The 17798-nt window shown below is 44.8% G+C and overlaps 1 protein-coding gene across 1 annotated transcript in view; it reads right to left on the bottom strand.

Annotated features, from left to right (window-relative positions):
- Positions 1-14078, bottom strand: part of LOC119456354 (uncharacterized) — a 90463-nt gene extending 76385 nt beyond the window's left edge. The window contains exon 1 of the mRNA XM_037718067.2: positions 13666-14078. Within this exon, the coding sequence (XP_037573995.1) occupies positions 13666-13768 (103 nt within the window). The 5' untranslated portion in view covers positions 13769-14078. The remainder of the gene's footprint in view (positions 1-13665) is intronic.
- Positions 14079-17798: the final 3720 nt, after the last annotated feature.

Genomic DNA, 17798 nt, shown 5'->3' on the forward strand with positions numbered 1-17798 from the left:
TAGTGAAAGCTTTCGTAGTATTTTGCAAGTTTCGTATTGCAAGAAGCAAAACAGAATGGACATGCAAGATCTGTTCTATTATTCAATTCATGTCGCTGCTTTTGAGATTTTTAGAGAAAAGCAATACACAGTGTGTGTGTGTGTGTGTGTGTGTGTGTGTGTGTGTGTGTGTGTGTGTGTGTGTGTGTGTGTGTGTGTGTGCGTGTGCGTGTGCGTGTGTGTGTGTGTGTGTGTGTGTGTGTGTGTGTGTGTGTGTGTGTGTGTGTGTTGAAGACAGACTCCACTGTGTTGAAGACAGTGCCGAAACCTGCGATGTCCTCCAATGTCACACACGCACTGTGGGTTCTCGTACGCCTTGCCCGTGTGAACTTACTAATGAAACTTTCCGGCATGCACCACGTGGAGTTAAGATCCTCTTTTCCCTCGGAGTTGTCCTCTCTACATCTTTGTGGAAAGGTAGTTTGTAACGCCCATTTGACCCACATATTCGGAAGCATAAGCCTGAAAAATGATAGTGGAAGTTTTACGTGCTGAAAAAATACCAAGACTTTCACGCAAATTGAAGTCAAGACAATACGGTACCTAAAACTCGGAGCTGATTTGGAAATACCGTCCCAGAGTCGTCTGTGACCGAACACAAAAGTGCAGATAATTTTTAAAATACTCCTTATAGGCGTTATTATGCAAAGTAAAGGTGTCGTTGCGAATGGTTGCATTTAATGCGCAGCGGTAAAATATTGCTTAATTGAACCGAAATGGCACTTCAATGGAAAGCACTAAAGCATTCAGAGAAGTTCTAGAGAGAATGCGAGTGTATCCTGGCAATGATACCGCAGTAAGCCGGCGGATTCTCGCAAAGTCTGTTTCCACCGTTTGGCTGCCTGATGATGCATTTGTCTTTATTTTATTGTGCAGTAAACACTTTTACCGAACTTTACGGGCAGGTGGATGTAACTGAAGATCTCTGTTTGCTTTGCATAAGGTTGTCTATATATACTAGTGCATCGGAGCAACAAACGCAGCTCATATTCTGCAGCTATCAACCGACAGTCATCGGACGGCTTCATTTTTAATTCAAGTGTTCCGATTTGAATTTGTATTCAGTTGTTTCGATGAAATTTTCACGTCAACTGCGAACGTTCCAGAGGCAACTTATTTGTCCATTTTATTGCGCAGGTGGGTGTATGTAAATTTTATACGAAATTATTCAAGTGGTTGATTTAGAAGCTTACAAAGGATTTATACTTTATTTCTTATGTGCATATACCGTATATAAGCTTGCCATCTCAAATGAAGAACAAGCAGCGCGCAAATGAAATCCCAGTCTTTCCGCAGCCTAAGACTGGCAAGGTTGCAAGAAGAATAATAGGCGTGGTTTCAAGGCAAGGGCCGGCAGAATCCTTGGTGTCACGTTTGCCACATCTTGCGTTCCACTGAACAGGCGGAAACATATATTTAAGATCGACACATGCGCCCGCTAAATACATTATCACTTATCGTTTTTATAGCGTGGGTGGCGATGTAGTGCGGCAAACCAACACACAAACACACCGTTATCAGACTGTACGCCAGCACATTGCATTGACAATTTCGACGCGAGTCAAACGACAGCGAACAGGCTAGCATTGTGGACGCTGGCAGTGCCCGAGGGCACCAGCACGGGGACATTGATTTTTCGCAGTCAGAATGAGCTGCTCTTCAGCGATACATTTGAAAAGCCCTTATCGTTTTGCTTTTATATTTCCTCGGCATTTCTGAGGGTGGCCTGCAAAAGGCACACAGGCGAACATAAGTGGAAAGGAAAGAGGAAAAGAGGCAAAGTGAAGAGCAGCATGGGCCTCGAACAGGCAACGGGGCCCACAAACACACAGACGTCTTGTTGATGCCGTCGGTGGCGGCTCGTTTTCAAATGGGCCCCGCGCCTGCGCGGAAAGAAGGAGCGTCCGGCAGTCAGGCGGCGGGGCGCGTATCTCTCCCACCGCCGACACGTCGAGGCTGCGAATTGCCGGCCATAAAACAGTTTCCTTTCCATAAACAGTTTCCTTTTTTTTTCTTCAACGGCGCCGCGCTTGAGTACGCTGAATCATAGCTGGCCTTCTACGGCGCTTGAGGGCAAGATTGAAGGATTTTGAGGCGACCGCCGCTTGCTCGTCGATAGGACAAATGAAAATGAAATGTGGATGGGGCATTATTGAGAAAGATTAGGTGACAAGAGAATAAAATTTCGTGGTATATTGCTGGTGCGTAATCTATACATGAATTGAACTGAACTAAATCCTGAGGTTTTACATGCCAAACCAACAATCTGATTGTGAAGCACGCCATAGTGGAGGACTCCGGATTAATTTTAACCACCAGGGCATGGGACACAGGCGTTTTTGCATTTCGCCCCCATCGTAATGCGGCCGCCGCGGCCAGGATTTTATCCCACGACCTCGTGCTTAGCAGCGCAACACCATAGCCGCTAAGCCACTGCTGCGGGTGAATGTATACATAGTCTACACAGTATGCATAGTGACTTCGCTGGCAAGGGCGCCGCATCAGTCAGCATACCGCTTTGCAAATGTCTCGTTGTTATGGCACGCTCCACGGTGGTACTTGTACCGATAATGAGAGCGTTCATCATCTGCCATCTATTTTTTTGCGCAAGGTGCACCCCGTCCAATAACACATCAGTTTTCACTGGTCTTTCTCGATGTACATTAGCGCAATTAATGGCTTCTATAAGGCTTGCACTTTCAAATGGGCGGCATGCAAATATGTATTTACAATGTGCTTCGGTTGGTTGAATCTTGCTGACGTCCGTCTGGAGTAAGAAACTGGTCGCATGTTGAGCCACACTATCGCGGCGGCCGCATTTCGATGGAGGCGAAATGCAAAAATGCCCGTGTGCTTGCGTTGTAGTGCACGTTAAAGAATCCCAGGTGGTCAAAATTAATCCGCAGCCCTCCACTACGGCGTGCCTCATAATCTGAACTGGTTTTGGCACGTAAAACCCCGGAAAGAAGAAGAAAGTTGAGCCACCATAGCGGCAGCGTGCATCGCTCTTGACTACATTGTACAAACAATGAGTGTTCCAGCGTAGTGTCAGCCATGCCAAGATACATATTGTCGAACCTGAAAAACCTTACCTTTGCTACTTGTCAACATAGCTTAAACCACCGACAGGGCAATATATAATATATGTTTTTAAAGATACAGTTCCGCCCGTATAACACGAAGCAGTGGCGTGAAAGCTGGCAAAATATAACGCGCAGTAAGCCTTAGGCTGTTTCTTGCGGTGTTTGTTGAAGTGAGCCTTCGCAGGTGCAAGCGAGCAATTCCCTTTCAATAAGTAAACTAAGTGCGATTAGTATTTCTTTGTGGATGTTGCGCCTCCCGGGGATGAACTAGAAAGACTCGGTTATACTTCCTCATCTTACCTACAAGGAATTTATATTTGGTCAATCCCATTAATAGCCCTCATGCTAACATAGAAGAAAACAGGACGACGTCACCGCTATCCAGTAAACATGAGAAGCCCAGCGCTATAGAATAATAATAATAATAATAATAATAATAATAATAATAATAATAATAATAATAATAATAATAATAATAATAATAATAATAATAATAATATAAAAATAAAGACGAATCATACGCGCTAAATCTTCATCACTACATGTAGATGGAGAAAACCACATTTAGGACCACTTCCACAACTGAGATTCCGCCACAGGGTTGTTTGCTCCGCTGACCAATAATTTCCTATAAAATACAACCCTGTTATAACTGTGTCTTTTCTTTTCTTTCGTTGTTTTCTTTTAAATGAATTATTATTCATTCAATCTGCTCTTGTTGATTTTAATTCTAAGAGATCATTTCACGTTCTACATAGCGAAGTCCATAGAAGTACTGAAATTTATTTCTCAATATAAATTGGAATATTCGACCCATTTGTTTGCCAATCCCCGATAGTGCGTAGGAGCCAAATGCGTGATAGGAAACAACAACAGCAACAACAACTGGGAAGGCGACGTGCTAGAACACGAAAAAGGTGCAGACGCCACCTCGATCCAGTACATGGATGTTGAGCGTGCGTTAGCCAATCATGGCAGCTGTTGGAGCGATCGTGCTCTTCAGAATCGGTATTCTCCACTGGTGCAAACATCGGCAGAGTGTCTGAGAGATAAAATCCAGGACTGCCTATCTGTTCGACGTAAGTTTGCATTCTTGCGGCAGAGTGAGATGTTTTGTTTTCTTTCTTCCTAATTTTCTCGCAAAAAAAAAATTCACCGACGAGAACGATAGCCCCTAATGCGAAATGTGATCGCAGCTCTATCCGTGTTTTCATTTCGCAATATATTGGTTGGTGCGGATAATCTATCTCGTGCGGCACGTTGAAAAAGGAGCGAAGTGTGGCGCGACTGCCTCGCTAGTCTGGAGATTGCGAGAGCCAGCGCGTGGGTGACGCGTGCGCGAGATTCACAGCAACCGCCGCAGACCTCCCCGACGACGCGCGCTACTCTGGCGCCATCTGGTAGCCATCCTCGCCGCACTATGCTCTTCTTCTCACGCTTTCACCATACCCTCCTCCTCCTCCGCTTTCCGCCTCGTGGTTCCGCTGCCCCCTCCTCCTCCGCATTCCCTCTTTCACCCTCGCTCGCCGCAGGAACGGGCGCCTAAGGGCCCATTCACATTTGCGATTAGGCGAGGTCGTGCGACCAAGTTAGTCGCAAAGCGACCAGTCGCAAGTAGTCGCAAACGGTTGCTTTTCTCGAAAGGCGACCGTTTCGGGCCAGTCGCTCGCTGCTCGATTTTTCAGTCGCGCGACCGCAGTCACAGAACAGCTGATCCAATCTGATGCGAAGGAACAGGACGGCCGTATACGCTGACGCTTATTTTACGCGGCGATGAAATTGCAAGCAGGCGTGAACGGCATATCGCGAGACATTTCGGTCTAGCGACTCGTCGGTCACTATTTGTCAGTGTGAACATCGTTCGTCTTGAGTAGCTTTCCGGTCGCGAGTCGCAATCGGTCGCGGGGCGTCGTCTAGTCGCAAAAGAGCTGCGTTCTAAAGCTTTAGGGATTACAGTGATGGACGGCGGTAGACACCGGCGGCACCGGTGGACATCAAAGCGACCACATGAGCGAGCCCATAACAGCTATCGCTGTAAAACACGCCTGAAGACGTCTTACGTGTGATTAGATAAAATTACGATGTGCAGAGCCGCGCAGGCGGTTTCTAAGGGTGCTTGGTCCCAAATGTTGGTGTCGGAACCCAAACCACGGCCACTTGAAAAACGCTGGCGGGTGTGAAAGGGCGAAAACAAAGGCGAATCGCCCTCTCTATGTATGCTTCAGCCTACTGTGATGCAACAGCGGAAACCGATATTCAATGGATAATCTGTTTTTTATACGAGACCAGCAATTTTCTGTATATTCACTGCGCTCAAGATAGCACAAGGAAACGGAACATGTGAAAGGACACCCACTTTGCCGGGATTATCTAGGGAACTCCTGTATGTGTCACACAGTTTCCTTCAATTGTGCAGTGCCCTATAGATGGCATTCTCCCATCAACGTAGTCACCGTGCGACAATAAGATTCAGCGTGCGATGAATGTCTTCACGAGAACGAACACGTAGCTCAAATAAAGACATCTGCTGAGACTTACCCCATGATCACCATGCACTATCACCGTGCAGCTCCGACTGCTGTCACCGCTGTAGGACAACTCGTGTATGGTTAACTGCGCGTGCGTTAATCAGTTTACTATTCATGCTCTTGCTTGTCCACCAGATTCGTATGCTGTGGTCCTTAACATCGACAACTATTTCTTCTCTTTTTTTCTTCTATTTTATCATACTCACGCATTGTGAGACGTTGCGAGGGCAAAACTGGTGGACCAATCTGGCTCGTTTCCTACAAATCAGCGCATGATAAATCATTGTGATTTAGATATGCTTATGTACATTTCCGTAGCGCACACCTGAGATTTAACTTTCTTTATTTGCACGTGAAATATCCGTACTATTTTTTATTATTTTATTTTTTGCTGGTTGTTTTTGTTTTAGCTTATTCGGGTTTTTCTCGTACTGATAATTTCGCACTTCGTGTGGCTCACTTATGCTATATTTCAGCAGCAGCCAGCGAACAAGGGAAGCGCCAGCACGAAGCTGACGTTTCGACAATGTAACTTGTCTTCGACAGGACAACGCAATCGTGGCGAAGACAATTCGCTTTGTTTGTCGAAACGTTCCCTTCGAGCTGATGCTTCCCTAGGTCAAGGACTGTTGATCAATAGAACTCTCTATGTACCTACGACCCCCACTTTTCATGTATGTGTGGTGATAAGTGAGAATTATCTGCTGCATAAGAAAAAATTGCGTGTCAGCTCTTGTTATTATTACTATTTTCGTTTTTTGCAATTGCAACATTGTAAGAAGCTTACGCAGTATTACGCAGAATTTCGTGGGAGACATATTTTCAATACTCAAAAACCTGAAATTGACGATTCTTGCACGTTTATTTTCTTCGTATAAAGCTCAGAGGCTTCGGTAGAAATTACTGTTTCCTGAATACTTCAATAAATTTGAAATATTATACAAAAAAAAGCTCTTACACCTGGGATACTCAGGTAAGCTATACCATCTGCTCCGACACGAGCATGCATATATATATATTTCGTAAACAACTTTCGCAATTCTTACCTTTTCTGAAAACAGCAAGAAAGAGCTGGCTTATTAGTTTATATTTCTGGTTTTCTGTGCGCTCCGCCTACCTTTAGCACCATCTCATTCAAGACTCCTACGGGGAACTTCTCGGGAAAATGTTCTGTCACTGTTCGCAAAGCCTTTCCAAAATAACGAGAAGCGCGGTAGCTTGTACTGGTTTGTTTTTATTTTTTAGAAGCTAAAACTACCTTTTATGCTTTTTCTCAAATGGAATCAAAGAGCAAAGTGCCCTCTGGATTTTGACAGATCATTTACACGGCTTACACATTAATAATATCAGCGCAGTTTAAAAGTCTCTCAAGCGTCGGAGTGCAAAATGTTGTTAAGAATTAGGAACGCTCAGTATTGCGATGTCGTTTCGCAGTAAAAATGTCTGTCTCCAACGCAGACACTATTTGAGTTTGCTGTAGGCGAAACTCTTGCCCACCCGCAGAAATGACGAGTGGTTTTCCTGTCAGTTTGAGCAAGGCGCTGTGTTCTAGCAGAAGAGCATGAAGAGATTTGATGAGCTAGACGCACATGTAGCTGGTGGCAAAAGTACTGTACACACTGAGGATCGATATCAGTCTCTGAGTGCATTTAACGAAGGATGATGACGGTAGAAAATTTTAAGTACTGTTTGTTCTTGCTTGCGACTATGCAGTCATTGCCGCTCATGACGATAAACTGTTTAAAGCTGTGAAATATTTATTATGAAAGAAAAGAAAAATATTTTTGTTCTGGCGTCCACTATTCCCTCTGCAGGGCCCAGCAGTACCTATATCGAGCAATGAAAATGTGGGGAAAAAAACAGCAGCCGCTGGATTTAACAAGCACTCTTATGGCTGTGTTGTTTTGTTGTCCGCGCATTAAGCCGCCTCTCTGTGCATGTACCTACTCTTCCAATTCGGCAGCTGCTTTCAAATGCCGTAAACATATTTGTTAACGTGATGCTTGAACTCTAGAGGAAAGTGCGTACGCCTGTACAATGTTAAAAATTTAGGGTTTTTTTTTAATGTAGCCGGGCTGCAACTGTAAAAGCTTTACATCCATACGGTAGTCTGTGCTGCTCTAAAATTATTTCTCTCACAGCGAGCTCGCTGTAGCGCGTTCGCAATAGCAACTTTCCCAGCATGGTGAAGTCAATTACTTTGAATCTCTGCGTGTTTAAACTTGCAAACAAGCATGAAAATAACCAACAGTATCACGTAGAATTCGAATCAATCAGTAGTAGGATAGCAGGAACATGGTTAGGCGCAATATGGCTCACTGTTTTCGAGCAGCAGCGACTGAAGAAAGGCATTCGCATCGGTGCACGACGAGCAATACTAGCCGTGAGGCTTGAGATGCAAAGAGCAGTAAACAATTCGTGGATTACAATTATGAACTGTATAAGCATATTCATTTTATTCATTCGGTTAACTTAACTCTTGTAGACGACTCATTGTGCCCAAGTTGTTCGATCGCTTGTAATGTTTTTAAAACAAAAGATAAGGAACTGAAAAAGGAAATTCCTTGGCGATATACACTTCAGTGAATTTTTGTTGTGAAAATATATAGATATGAGGCCAAGCGCCATCTTGTGCTATTATTCTCCGCCTTGTGTCGACTACTTTCACGCTTGCTTGCAACCATTTGACATCTCTTTGTTTTCTTTTGTTTAATAGCTGATTGTGCGGTAGCCAAAGTGGCCTGAAGCGTGCAGAAGCGAAGAAACAACCGCTGGTGGCGGAAACCCGCGAACTCTTTGTGTTTTGCCGGGGGGGAGCCCAAACAAACGAAGCCCTGTGGTTCGCCGCCTCCCCAACCAGCGAAGCCCTCGTGGGAGCTCAATTAGCCGGGAGTTCAATTCGGCTCGGCGTCAGACGGCTTATCGGCTCACCGAGGTGCGAATCGCATTGGCGGAGCTATGGCCAACGCTTACGGCTGAGTCGCCGCTTCTTCGAACGTGTTCGCGGTCGATACTGCACTAAGGAAAGATGCTCAAGTGAGTGAGGCGAAAAGAGGGCAGAAAGCTGGGCGATATTTGGCTAGTAAGCCGAAAACTTGGACGTTATTTCTTTACCGTCCCTTTTCCAGACGTAACTTTCTTCCGGGATTCGACAAGGTGTGCACTAGGCGGTTTCTTCTAATGCTTCGGTGTCGCAGGAAAAGCCAGCTTGCGGGGAAGAACTTTCCTGGTTGTTCGTTACCTCCAGTTCCGCTCATCATTAGATACGGAGGGAAATCGCCAGTGGCGCTCTCGGACTAGCAGGTTTACTCGATCGTTCGCTTGAGCAGTGTAGCTCCACTTGTGTTAGCTGCAGCAGAGTTCCCGTGCAAGGCTACTGCGGAGGCGAAATATTGCTGACCCGGGCAGCTTCGAAAGCGCCGAACACGCTTGATTGGCGAAGCGTTTGCGAAGACGGCTGGCCGATGGCTCGCATGTACTTAACTATCGGCTCATCCCCCATTTTTGATGACGCGCTTTCTGAACCAACTACAATGAGTTTTCATTTTTCTGTTTAGTTAAGGGCTAGGGAACTGGCTAGGGGGCTTCCGCAGTCGGGTACGACTAAAAGCAATTGTTCATGTGCAATCAGTCCAGCTGCGTCGATATATGCTCGAAGCAGGTTCACCGCATAGGTGAACCTACACTCCGTCACATCTGTCTTCTTCATTTGCAAATGGCATACTAAACGTGTAGCTACTGCAATACGAAGGAGTGTAAAGTCGGTAGTAAATTATTAAAATTGCCATCCTTTCTGTAGGTATATGTGCAACAGATTGTGGATCTGTGTCTGCACACTTAAACTGTTTAACACATGGGGAGGCTACATTGCACATGTGCTGCGCATGTGCGACAGGGATAGAAAATCGTGTGCATAATAAAAAGATTGTACTGCAGCTGCTAAAATAATAACTGCTAACGGCCGCCTTTCTAGATGCATAATTATGTGCCGTATTCGCATTGTAGAAAGTAAATGTTGTGAACACGTACAGGTTCTCTGTTGAATGGTTAGGGGTGTTAATACGCAAGATTACCGTACACCATGTCTTCATCACCACATTATGGCCATAAGAAGACAGCCCCTAATGACTCGTGTTACATTTCCATTCATTTCCACAAGTTCTATTTCACAATTACGGGAGAAGTGACTGTGATCATCGGAGAGAAATTCAGCTTAGACCAATGGTGTTACTGCATACTATATAAATGGGGTTGCAGTATTGAGAAATATTTTACTAGTTATGGCTTCATTGTCTAGCATGTAAATATTCGAAAAATTGAACGGTATTCATGCCTTAACATCTCTGTTTCAATGGATCTAATTATTGTTACAACAAAGTGATATTAGTTTCTTATAAAAAAAATGTTGAGTGTTACCAAGCAACATTAAGGCTCGGTATTCTGAATTAACTTCATTGAAGACTACGAACACTATGAACCGTCACATGCGTTCTGAGAGTAAGAATTAAACTCGGGGGTATTCCAATTGTATGTCAAAATATAGATATAAGCTCAATAATGAGTTTTATCGTGAGAGTGTCTTGAGATAATGTAAACGTAGTTTAGCTCACTTGTTTCAGGTGCAACCACAAATTTAAAGAAGTCAAACGGTTTAGGAAATGATACGCAATGAACAGCGCCCCTTGTTCTTTGCATGTAGACGACAATAAAGTACCTGCTTGGCATCAGCAATGTTACCAAAGTGATAAATGAGTTGCTACCTTTACTAGTTGCTGCTAGCGTTAAAGTTTAAACTTATTGGAATAGGCTTGGTATATACTTCAGCAACATTGAAGAATACAGTGCAAATTTTATTTGCCACTTGAGCACACCCAGGAATCACATCAAAAATGCAGCTGCAACTTCTTATTCCTCATAGTGTTTCGATTTTTTGGTACGAGAAAAGGCACAAGTTCTGAGAACGAAATAGTATTTAAACGCATTGTAGTGTTTCACGAGTAGCACAAAAAGGAGCCTGGAAATCTGAGAACCAGAAAATGAAGCTGAAATTATAGGTGAAATAAACTGCCCAAAACATACAAGTTACAAGGAAAAAAGTAAATCAGATATAAAATGAATAGAAACAAAAGGTGGTTCAAGACCATGTGACGAACCCTTATGGAAGTTACCGAACGATGGCAGCGTACCCGAAGTATCATTTATGTGTGGAAATGTCTTGCAGTAAACAGGACCAAAGCTGCAAAGCAGCCAGTAATTAAGACCGTGGTTGTAGAACTACAGACTAAAAGCCCTCGTCATCCGTTGAACAGAGGAGAGCATGTTTAATAAAGAGCACACCCAGTTAATAAACTATGAGTGTGGGCCCACCTTGAGTGCGTAATGTCTGTGGTGTTGGGCTGCTAAGCACGAGGTCACGGGATTGAATCCCGGCCACAGCGGCCTCATTTCGATGGGGGCGAAATGCGAAAACACCTGTGTACTTAGATTTAGATGCACCTTAAAGAACCCCAGATGGTCCAAATCATTCCGGAGTCCCCCCATTGCGGCGTGCCTCATAACCAGATCGTGGTTTTGGCACGTAAAACTCCATAATTATTTTTTAACTATGAATGTGAGCCGTTTTTGAAGCCAGAGAAATTACAAGCGGCAAACCATTATCGTTTCCTCTTAAACGTGCATGTTGCAAGGGCTACTATCTGACCACACTTACGCTTCTGATATAGATACCAGAACATCATAGCTACAAACATTTAAATTCTGCTTTTTTTAATTCCTGCTCTAACAATTTGAAAATTTTTGTTGCCTGTGGGTAGGCAGGTTGCCTGTGGCAGATTGCTTTTGGCAGGTTGCCTTTGGCGGATCGCACAATTCTAGTTCATGAGCTGGTCTACACAAAGAGGCGGACATTACTTGCACAAAACACTTGAAATGCATAATCGACTAATTACTAAAAATTCGCTAATTAAGTTTTAGCTAATTAACTTATGGCCCATATTGTAATTTACAAAGTCTAGCCGAGGAGTTCGCAAGGCGGATCCACATGGAACGAATTCTCAGGATGACACCAGTTTCGAGATATTAATTCTCGAACTTTGTGGAGAAATGCATTGGCGCTCCACTTACTGTTGTGCTTCAATGCATAAAACGACGTTTTGTTAAAGTTAGTGTAACGACTGTGAATTTTCACCGAAAGTTTGGTGGTGCATGTCTTGTAGAGGGTGTCCCCCACGCAATTATTTTCAAGTGGAGATGCCTTGCAGTCTCACCCGCTAGAATTTGTAACTTGCAATATGGGCCATAAAGCAGTTAGGTAAAACTTAATTTGTGAATTTTTGTTAATTAGTCGATTATGCATTTCAATTTTTTGTGCAAGTAATGTCCACCTCTTCGAGTAGACAAGCTCATCAACTAGAATTGTGCTATCTGTCACAGGCAACCTTTAAAGAAGTTTTAAAGCGTTCGCTGAAATACCCTGTATATAAACGTGGACACTTTCGCAAAAAACACAGGATGTGCTTAGTAACTTTGTTAAAGAAATATCTGGACTAAGATGTCTATCATACTTCGAGTGCAAGCAGCAGCGATTGCTTTCTTTTCTTGACGAGGTGCTTATGCTTACTACACTGACCACATACTCAAAAGTTACATGATATGTTATCCTTGACTAACTCTGCGTGTAGCGTAGTTTCAAGACTGAGCGTCTGTCTCATTGCTAGTGTGATTTATGCAATATGCGGAAAAGGTTCTTATTCCAAAACTAGGATGCCAATTCCTATTTGTATCATTTGTATATTGCCATTGAACACCACCACCGTGTGCTGGTGTGAGACAAATGCCGAGCATCCTGCACATGTAATTTTCCATTCTCTTCGTCTATTGCGACATAAACACCGCCTGTCTGATTCCTAAGTATGGACAGACCACCATGAATTGACAGGCCTTAGTAAAATGAGTGAAATACTGAAAGAAACCTAATGCACGTGTAGTGAAATATACAAAAGCCTTTCACCGCCCGATGTGCAGTGATGATGTAGATAAAGCACTTACGCCTTGAAAGCTTTAGACGCTGGTCTTTCAGCCCCAGACACCGTAATTTTGTTAGCAGCAGCTAAACATTAATTCCAGTAATAAAAATGTCTCTGTTTACGCAAGCATGACCTCGAGGCCTTTGCAGGGGTAGGGCAAAATACTGCGCTTCTGATAGCGTATCTCGGAGTACAAGTTGATCATCCATACGTAGTAGATGTGCTTCTAATATACAGGACCATTTAACTATTTTGTTCAGGCCACTCTTGCTTCAAGTGGTGAGCTCGTCTGGGGCGGTGTGGTGACACCATCTAATGGTTGTTATCAGCCAAGTCTACAGCAGGTTTATTGTGCCACTTTGATATATATCAGGGGTAAAACATAGAATTCTATTATCTTCATGAGTCTCTTATTGTGCGTGGCGATCACGCGTGTTGCACCAACAAGGCATCTACCGGAGATCTCCAGCTGCTCCGGTTCTGCTCCAAACAAACGCACTGAATTTCAGCAATACTGCTCATCTTGTCAGACCTTGTAATTTTGTGCCACACTATGTAACTGTAATATTGGTTTGTGCAAAATGTTAGAAGGTCTCAGTAATTTTTTCCTGAGTTCCGAGCAGTTTAAGCACCTTAATTCTGACAGATCTGTTATTCCAGTGCCCTTTCTTAATCTTAGATCATAGATATGCCTCTCTCGTAAACATCAATGTCCCCTTCACGTATATGCCGATGCGAAGTGTTTGTGCGCGAGATGAGGAGTGATGTGCACTTTACTTTTTTGGTCAGTATCTAGAGATGTGCTTGCGCAACAGTTAAGTGGCAGAGCATGTCTACGCGACTAGGAAGTCAACAGTGAAATTATCTGCGCGCATTGGCACAGTATGAACTAGGAGGGGGAACCAGACTAGACGCTGTCCAGTACACGCACAATAAACTACCCGGCAGCACCCGTCGGACCACGCTGCCCTCTCGTGCGTCATGACTCACCTTCGACGAGGGCGGTTATCCACAGCAGCCAGCAGCAGAGAAATCCCCCCAACGTGGGCACGCGCCGACGGGCAGTCCCGACGCAGCAGTCCGACCCAATCATTACGCGCACAAACAGCACTCTGCTTGTTTTCTTTTTACTCTTTCCGCTGCCACGGAAGCTGACGTCTCCGAGCGGGCCCCACGCGTTGTGGACAGCCCGGCGGGTGTGTCGGAGAGCGCGCGCGCGCCCGAAGCCGCACAGCCACCGCTTCGGTTTCGCCTCTCTTCCCGCGGCGGCGTTCCTTTTCTCCCGAAACGGCAGGCAGCAGCGGCACGGGGAGTGCGGCCGGCGGGGGAGCGAAGGAGAAAAAAGGCGCGCGAGTACGCTCTCCGCTCCCTGGTTCCGGCGCGTGTGGCGCGCTCGGGACGCCCAAGTCGTGGCGGGTTCCGAAGAGCCCGGCCCCGAGTCGCGGGTCAGGCGCGTTGGCGTCGGCGCCGGTGGCGCCGGCGTGCGGTAGCGGCGGTTGGGTTCGACGCGGCGGCAACAAGCCGGCCGAAAACGGGACGCTCGGTTTCTCTCGCTCTCGCCAGCCCCCGCCCCTGTGGCATTTACTCTTTCTTTATATTTTTTGTTCTTGGTCTTTTGTATTTCCCGCGCGCGTACGACCGCGCGAGGCAATTTCCAAGGAGAAAAGTCCGGTGAGATGAGAACGCGAGTATAGGACGAACAAAGTCAAGTCCTAGCGACTCGCCGCGGTAACTCAATGGTTACGTCACGTTTTACTTCTAAACACGTCGTCTCGGGTACGATTCACGGTCGCAGTGCCTGTGTTACGATGTAGTCGCAATGCAAAAGACGCTCCTATACATTGCTGAAGGCACGCTGTAAGGAATGCTGAAGGTCAAAATTATTCCTAGACCTCCCTAACGGCGTCTCCAAAAGCTAATCCAGTGTTGTTTCAGAACGTTGAACACAATCAATCAATTAAGCAATCGGAATCCTAGCGTTTTTTTAAGTGGTGGTACTCTCCTTGCGTATTTGGCTACTTCAAATACCTTCATCCGTAACAGTAAACTAACTCTACCAAGTCGCTTTTTTTTTAATAAACAAGGATGAAAAGGTCTTGAATCTATATTTCGCAATATTTCTAACGTAGGGCACATGCAGCACGCATTGTGTTTGTTTGGTTATACGTAACAATTAGGACACGCCGCACAAAATGGCCGATTGCAGTTCTCGATAGTTATTCCCCAATAAACAACGGGCGACTTCGATCCGCCTTCTAGGTTGAATTGCGATGGCGTAATGAGGTTACCCGCAATCCTTTTCAATGCTGAGATTAATGATGATCGTGACAAATGCACGCCATATTCACGGGCGCCTTCTTAGATATACTTAATCGTTGGTTATCTCGCCCCCAGGTTGCTGCATTGCGAGCATCATATGCAGGCTGTTATAACTTGTTACAAAACACATCAATGACGCGAATGGCTTTAAGTTTGTTTGCCACAGTATTCGCGATGATTGCGTAGTGCTTTCTTCACCACTTAATTGCGATCATTTGAACGAAGCGGGAAAATATTATTCATGCAGTTAAACTTATCACTGACGGCCAGCTGGTATCGATTACACATGGCACAAGAGGGCACTAGAACAGCCATACGAAACGCAAAAATGGTGGAGCAACATTCGCTGAACTGTTTTCTGCCAATGCAGTCAATATAATGCTTAATCCTAGCAAGCTTGCGTTTGGAGACTATCCTTGAAGACCAACAAAAATGCGTGTCATCATATCATGTGCAGTAAAGCATCATCGAGTATCCTATCATGGATGTGAATTTATATAAAAGAAATTCCGCAACCTGCGGAAGCTATATTTTATAATGTTTTTTTTTTTTCGAAAAGGCCAATTTTTCGGCCTGACAACTACATTGCATGCGTTGCTTCTGCGAATGCAAACACACGTTCTTCACACTGTATCTTGTCATTTGTTTGTTGGTGGGAGGAGGGCTCTGCGACATTGTAAGGAGAAAATCCTATGTGAAACTCAAGCGCAACTGTTTACAGCTGGCATTTATCACTATTTTCTACATCTACAATCACAATGAAATCCTCACTTTTACAAGCTTATTTCGATGCTTCGTGCATTGATTCAGCGTTGTTGTTTCGTTCAGTGGCGATGCTCTGCCAGATATTTCGCACATGAGAAGGTGAAGAAGGTGTTTCCCATAATCTATATTTTCGACTCAGCACGTTATTTAAGTAAAAGTAAATCTTGTATCATTTCTACATTCGAAAAGTTTAATGTATACTTCTTAAATAAATAGTTGTTTATTTTTCAGATATTGCAATGCTAGAGCGAGACGTGCTAGCTAATAATGATGATGGCAATTTTTGTTGGCATCTCCTTTGAAACGGGGCGGTGACAAATATGTAGTCACCTGGCCTGCTTGATCAAATCAGGCCCTATCGCAGATTAACAGTAAACCTGTGTCTTCTTGATATGTCCTTTCTTCATTATACTACACTTATCGCAGACTAACAGTAAGCCTGTGTCTCCTTGATCCTTTCTGTCTTCATTAAAACCCAGATTTCTATATTGCACAGTTACCTATTCCTGCAACTACTCTGGTTTTATTATTCTTTTCCCTGCTCCCCCCCCCCCCCCGCCTTGTACTGTAAGCGTCTCTTATTCATGTCGATTGCTGATCATTTAATCCTTCCATCTTTTTTTTAATCACAGTGCTTCTGGAAGGTGGACGTTACCTACGGGTCTTGCTGGGAGATAATCTTGGCATACTCTTGCGACGTGCTGACTAGTTCCCGGAATTTTGTTACAGCAGGCACATACCTCATCCTGTTGCGAATATTTCCTTCGGTGTGTATTTTTGTACTCGGGCAGGCAGCTCGGGCCTCAGACAGCAAGGCGCACTCCTTTGTGTTATCGTACACATTTTAAGCGATAGCGTTAAGGGCCCCGTGTCGCAGAAAATCCGGCGTCGGCGTAGGCGCCGGCATGGATGTCGGTGTCCGTGGCGGAGAAAATCATCCGCAATCACCCCGACCGCGCAGGCCCTCCGCGTGGCGCAAGGTGTTAGTGCAGAAGAAAATCATTCCGAACCACCCCGACTGCGCAGGCCCTTTGTCGTGGTGCAAGGTGTTAGTGAACAAAAATTGAATTTTGCACAGTGAAATCCGTCAGAAAAATGGTAAAGTACAACTTAAGCACAACCTACACACATGGTGGCACGTGACTGTTAATGTACGAGAAAACGTAATTCTGTTACGAGGAAACTCCAACACAAACCCCTTTTGCCAGAATTTCTACCGGTAGGCTACCACGCGCTCGGCTGGGCTACTTGCCAAAATATTATCCAGATGGCGCTCGCATCCTCGGCAGGACAAATTGCGACTTGGCCTGCTTAATGCGTTTTGGACGCGCGCGCGTCGGGGCAATAGCAAACAATAATAAAATAATAAAAAATGGTCCTAGGGCCTTCACATTTTAATGTAAGTCGAGTTATATTGCCCCTGAAAAAACGTCTTCCCAGCAATGCATTTTTGTTTAAAAGTGAAGCCGACATTAAAGGGATTGGTGTAAGCTTGGTCTTTGTAAGCTCGCTTTCCCACGTTCTGTGTTGCAGAGAATGAAGCCTAATTGCCGCAGGCGAACGATGCGATGCGAACGGATCCCGATAACGCTATTGCGTTCTACTCTTAAAGGTGAAGCTTAAGCGTCCTCCAAATTTTTCCTCATGGTTTCTTTGTTGCTTAACCGATGATTCAGCGCCTGTAAAAGTGTATATAATGTTCTCCGGGAATCAGAAAGAAACCACCTGCAGAAAATGGCAAGTGTTTACTGCGATAGCAGTTAAGTTCTCGTAATTGGGTTTGCTTTGTTCGTCCACTCCGTTACGCTGACGACGACCGTTGCCGTCATCGATGACATACAACGACGATTTTCGTCATCGTTAGGCCACCTTTTGATCCCCAGCTTCGCTATTGCCACAACGTAACGAAAAAAAGAAAGCGGGCAAGTTTGCAGTCGGTCGTGCAAAGCTTAGTCACGGCGAAAGTGTCAATACTCAAGTCTTACTGGCTGCTACTGCTAGGTATTAACTTGGTTGCTGCTAGGTCTTAACTTGGTTTA

The sequence above is a fragment of the Dermacentor silvarum genome, chromosome 6, assembly GCF_013339745.2.
Source record: "Dermacentor silvarum isolate Dsil-2018 chromosome 6, BIME_Dsil_1.4, whole genome shotgun sequence".
Lineage (NCBI taxonomy): Eukaryota > Metazoa > Arthropoda > Arachnida > Ixodida > Ixodidae > Dermacentor > Dermacentor silvarum.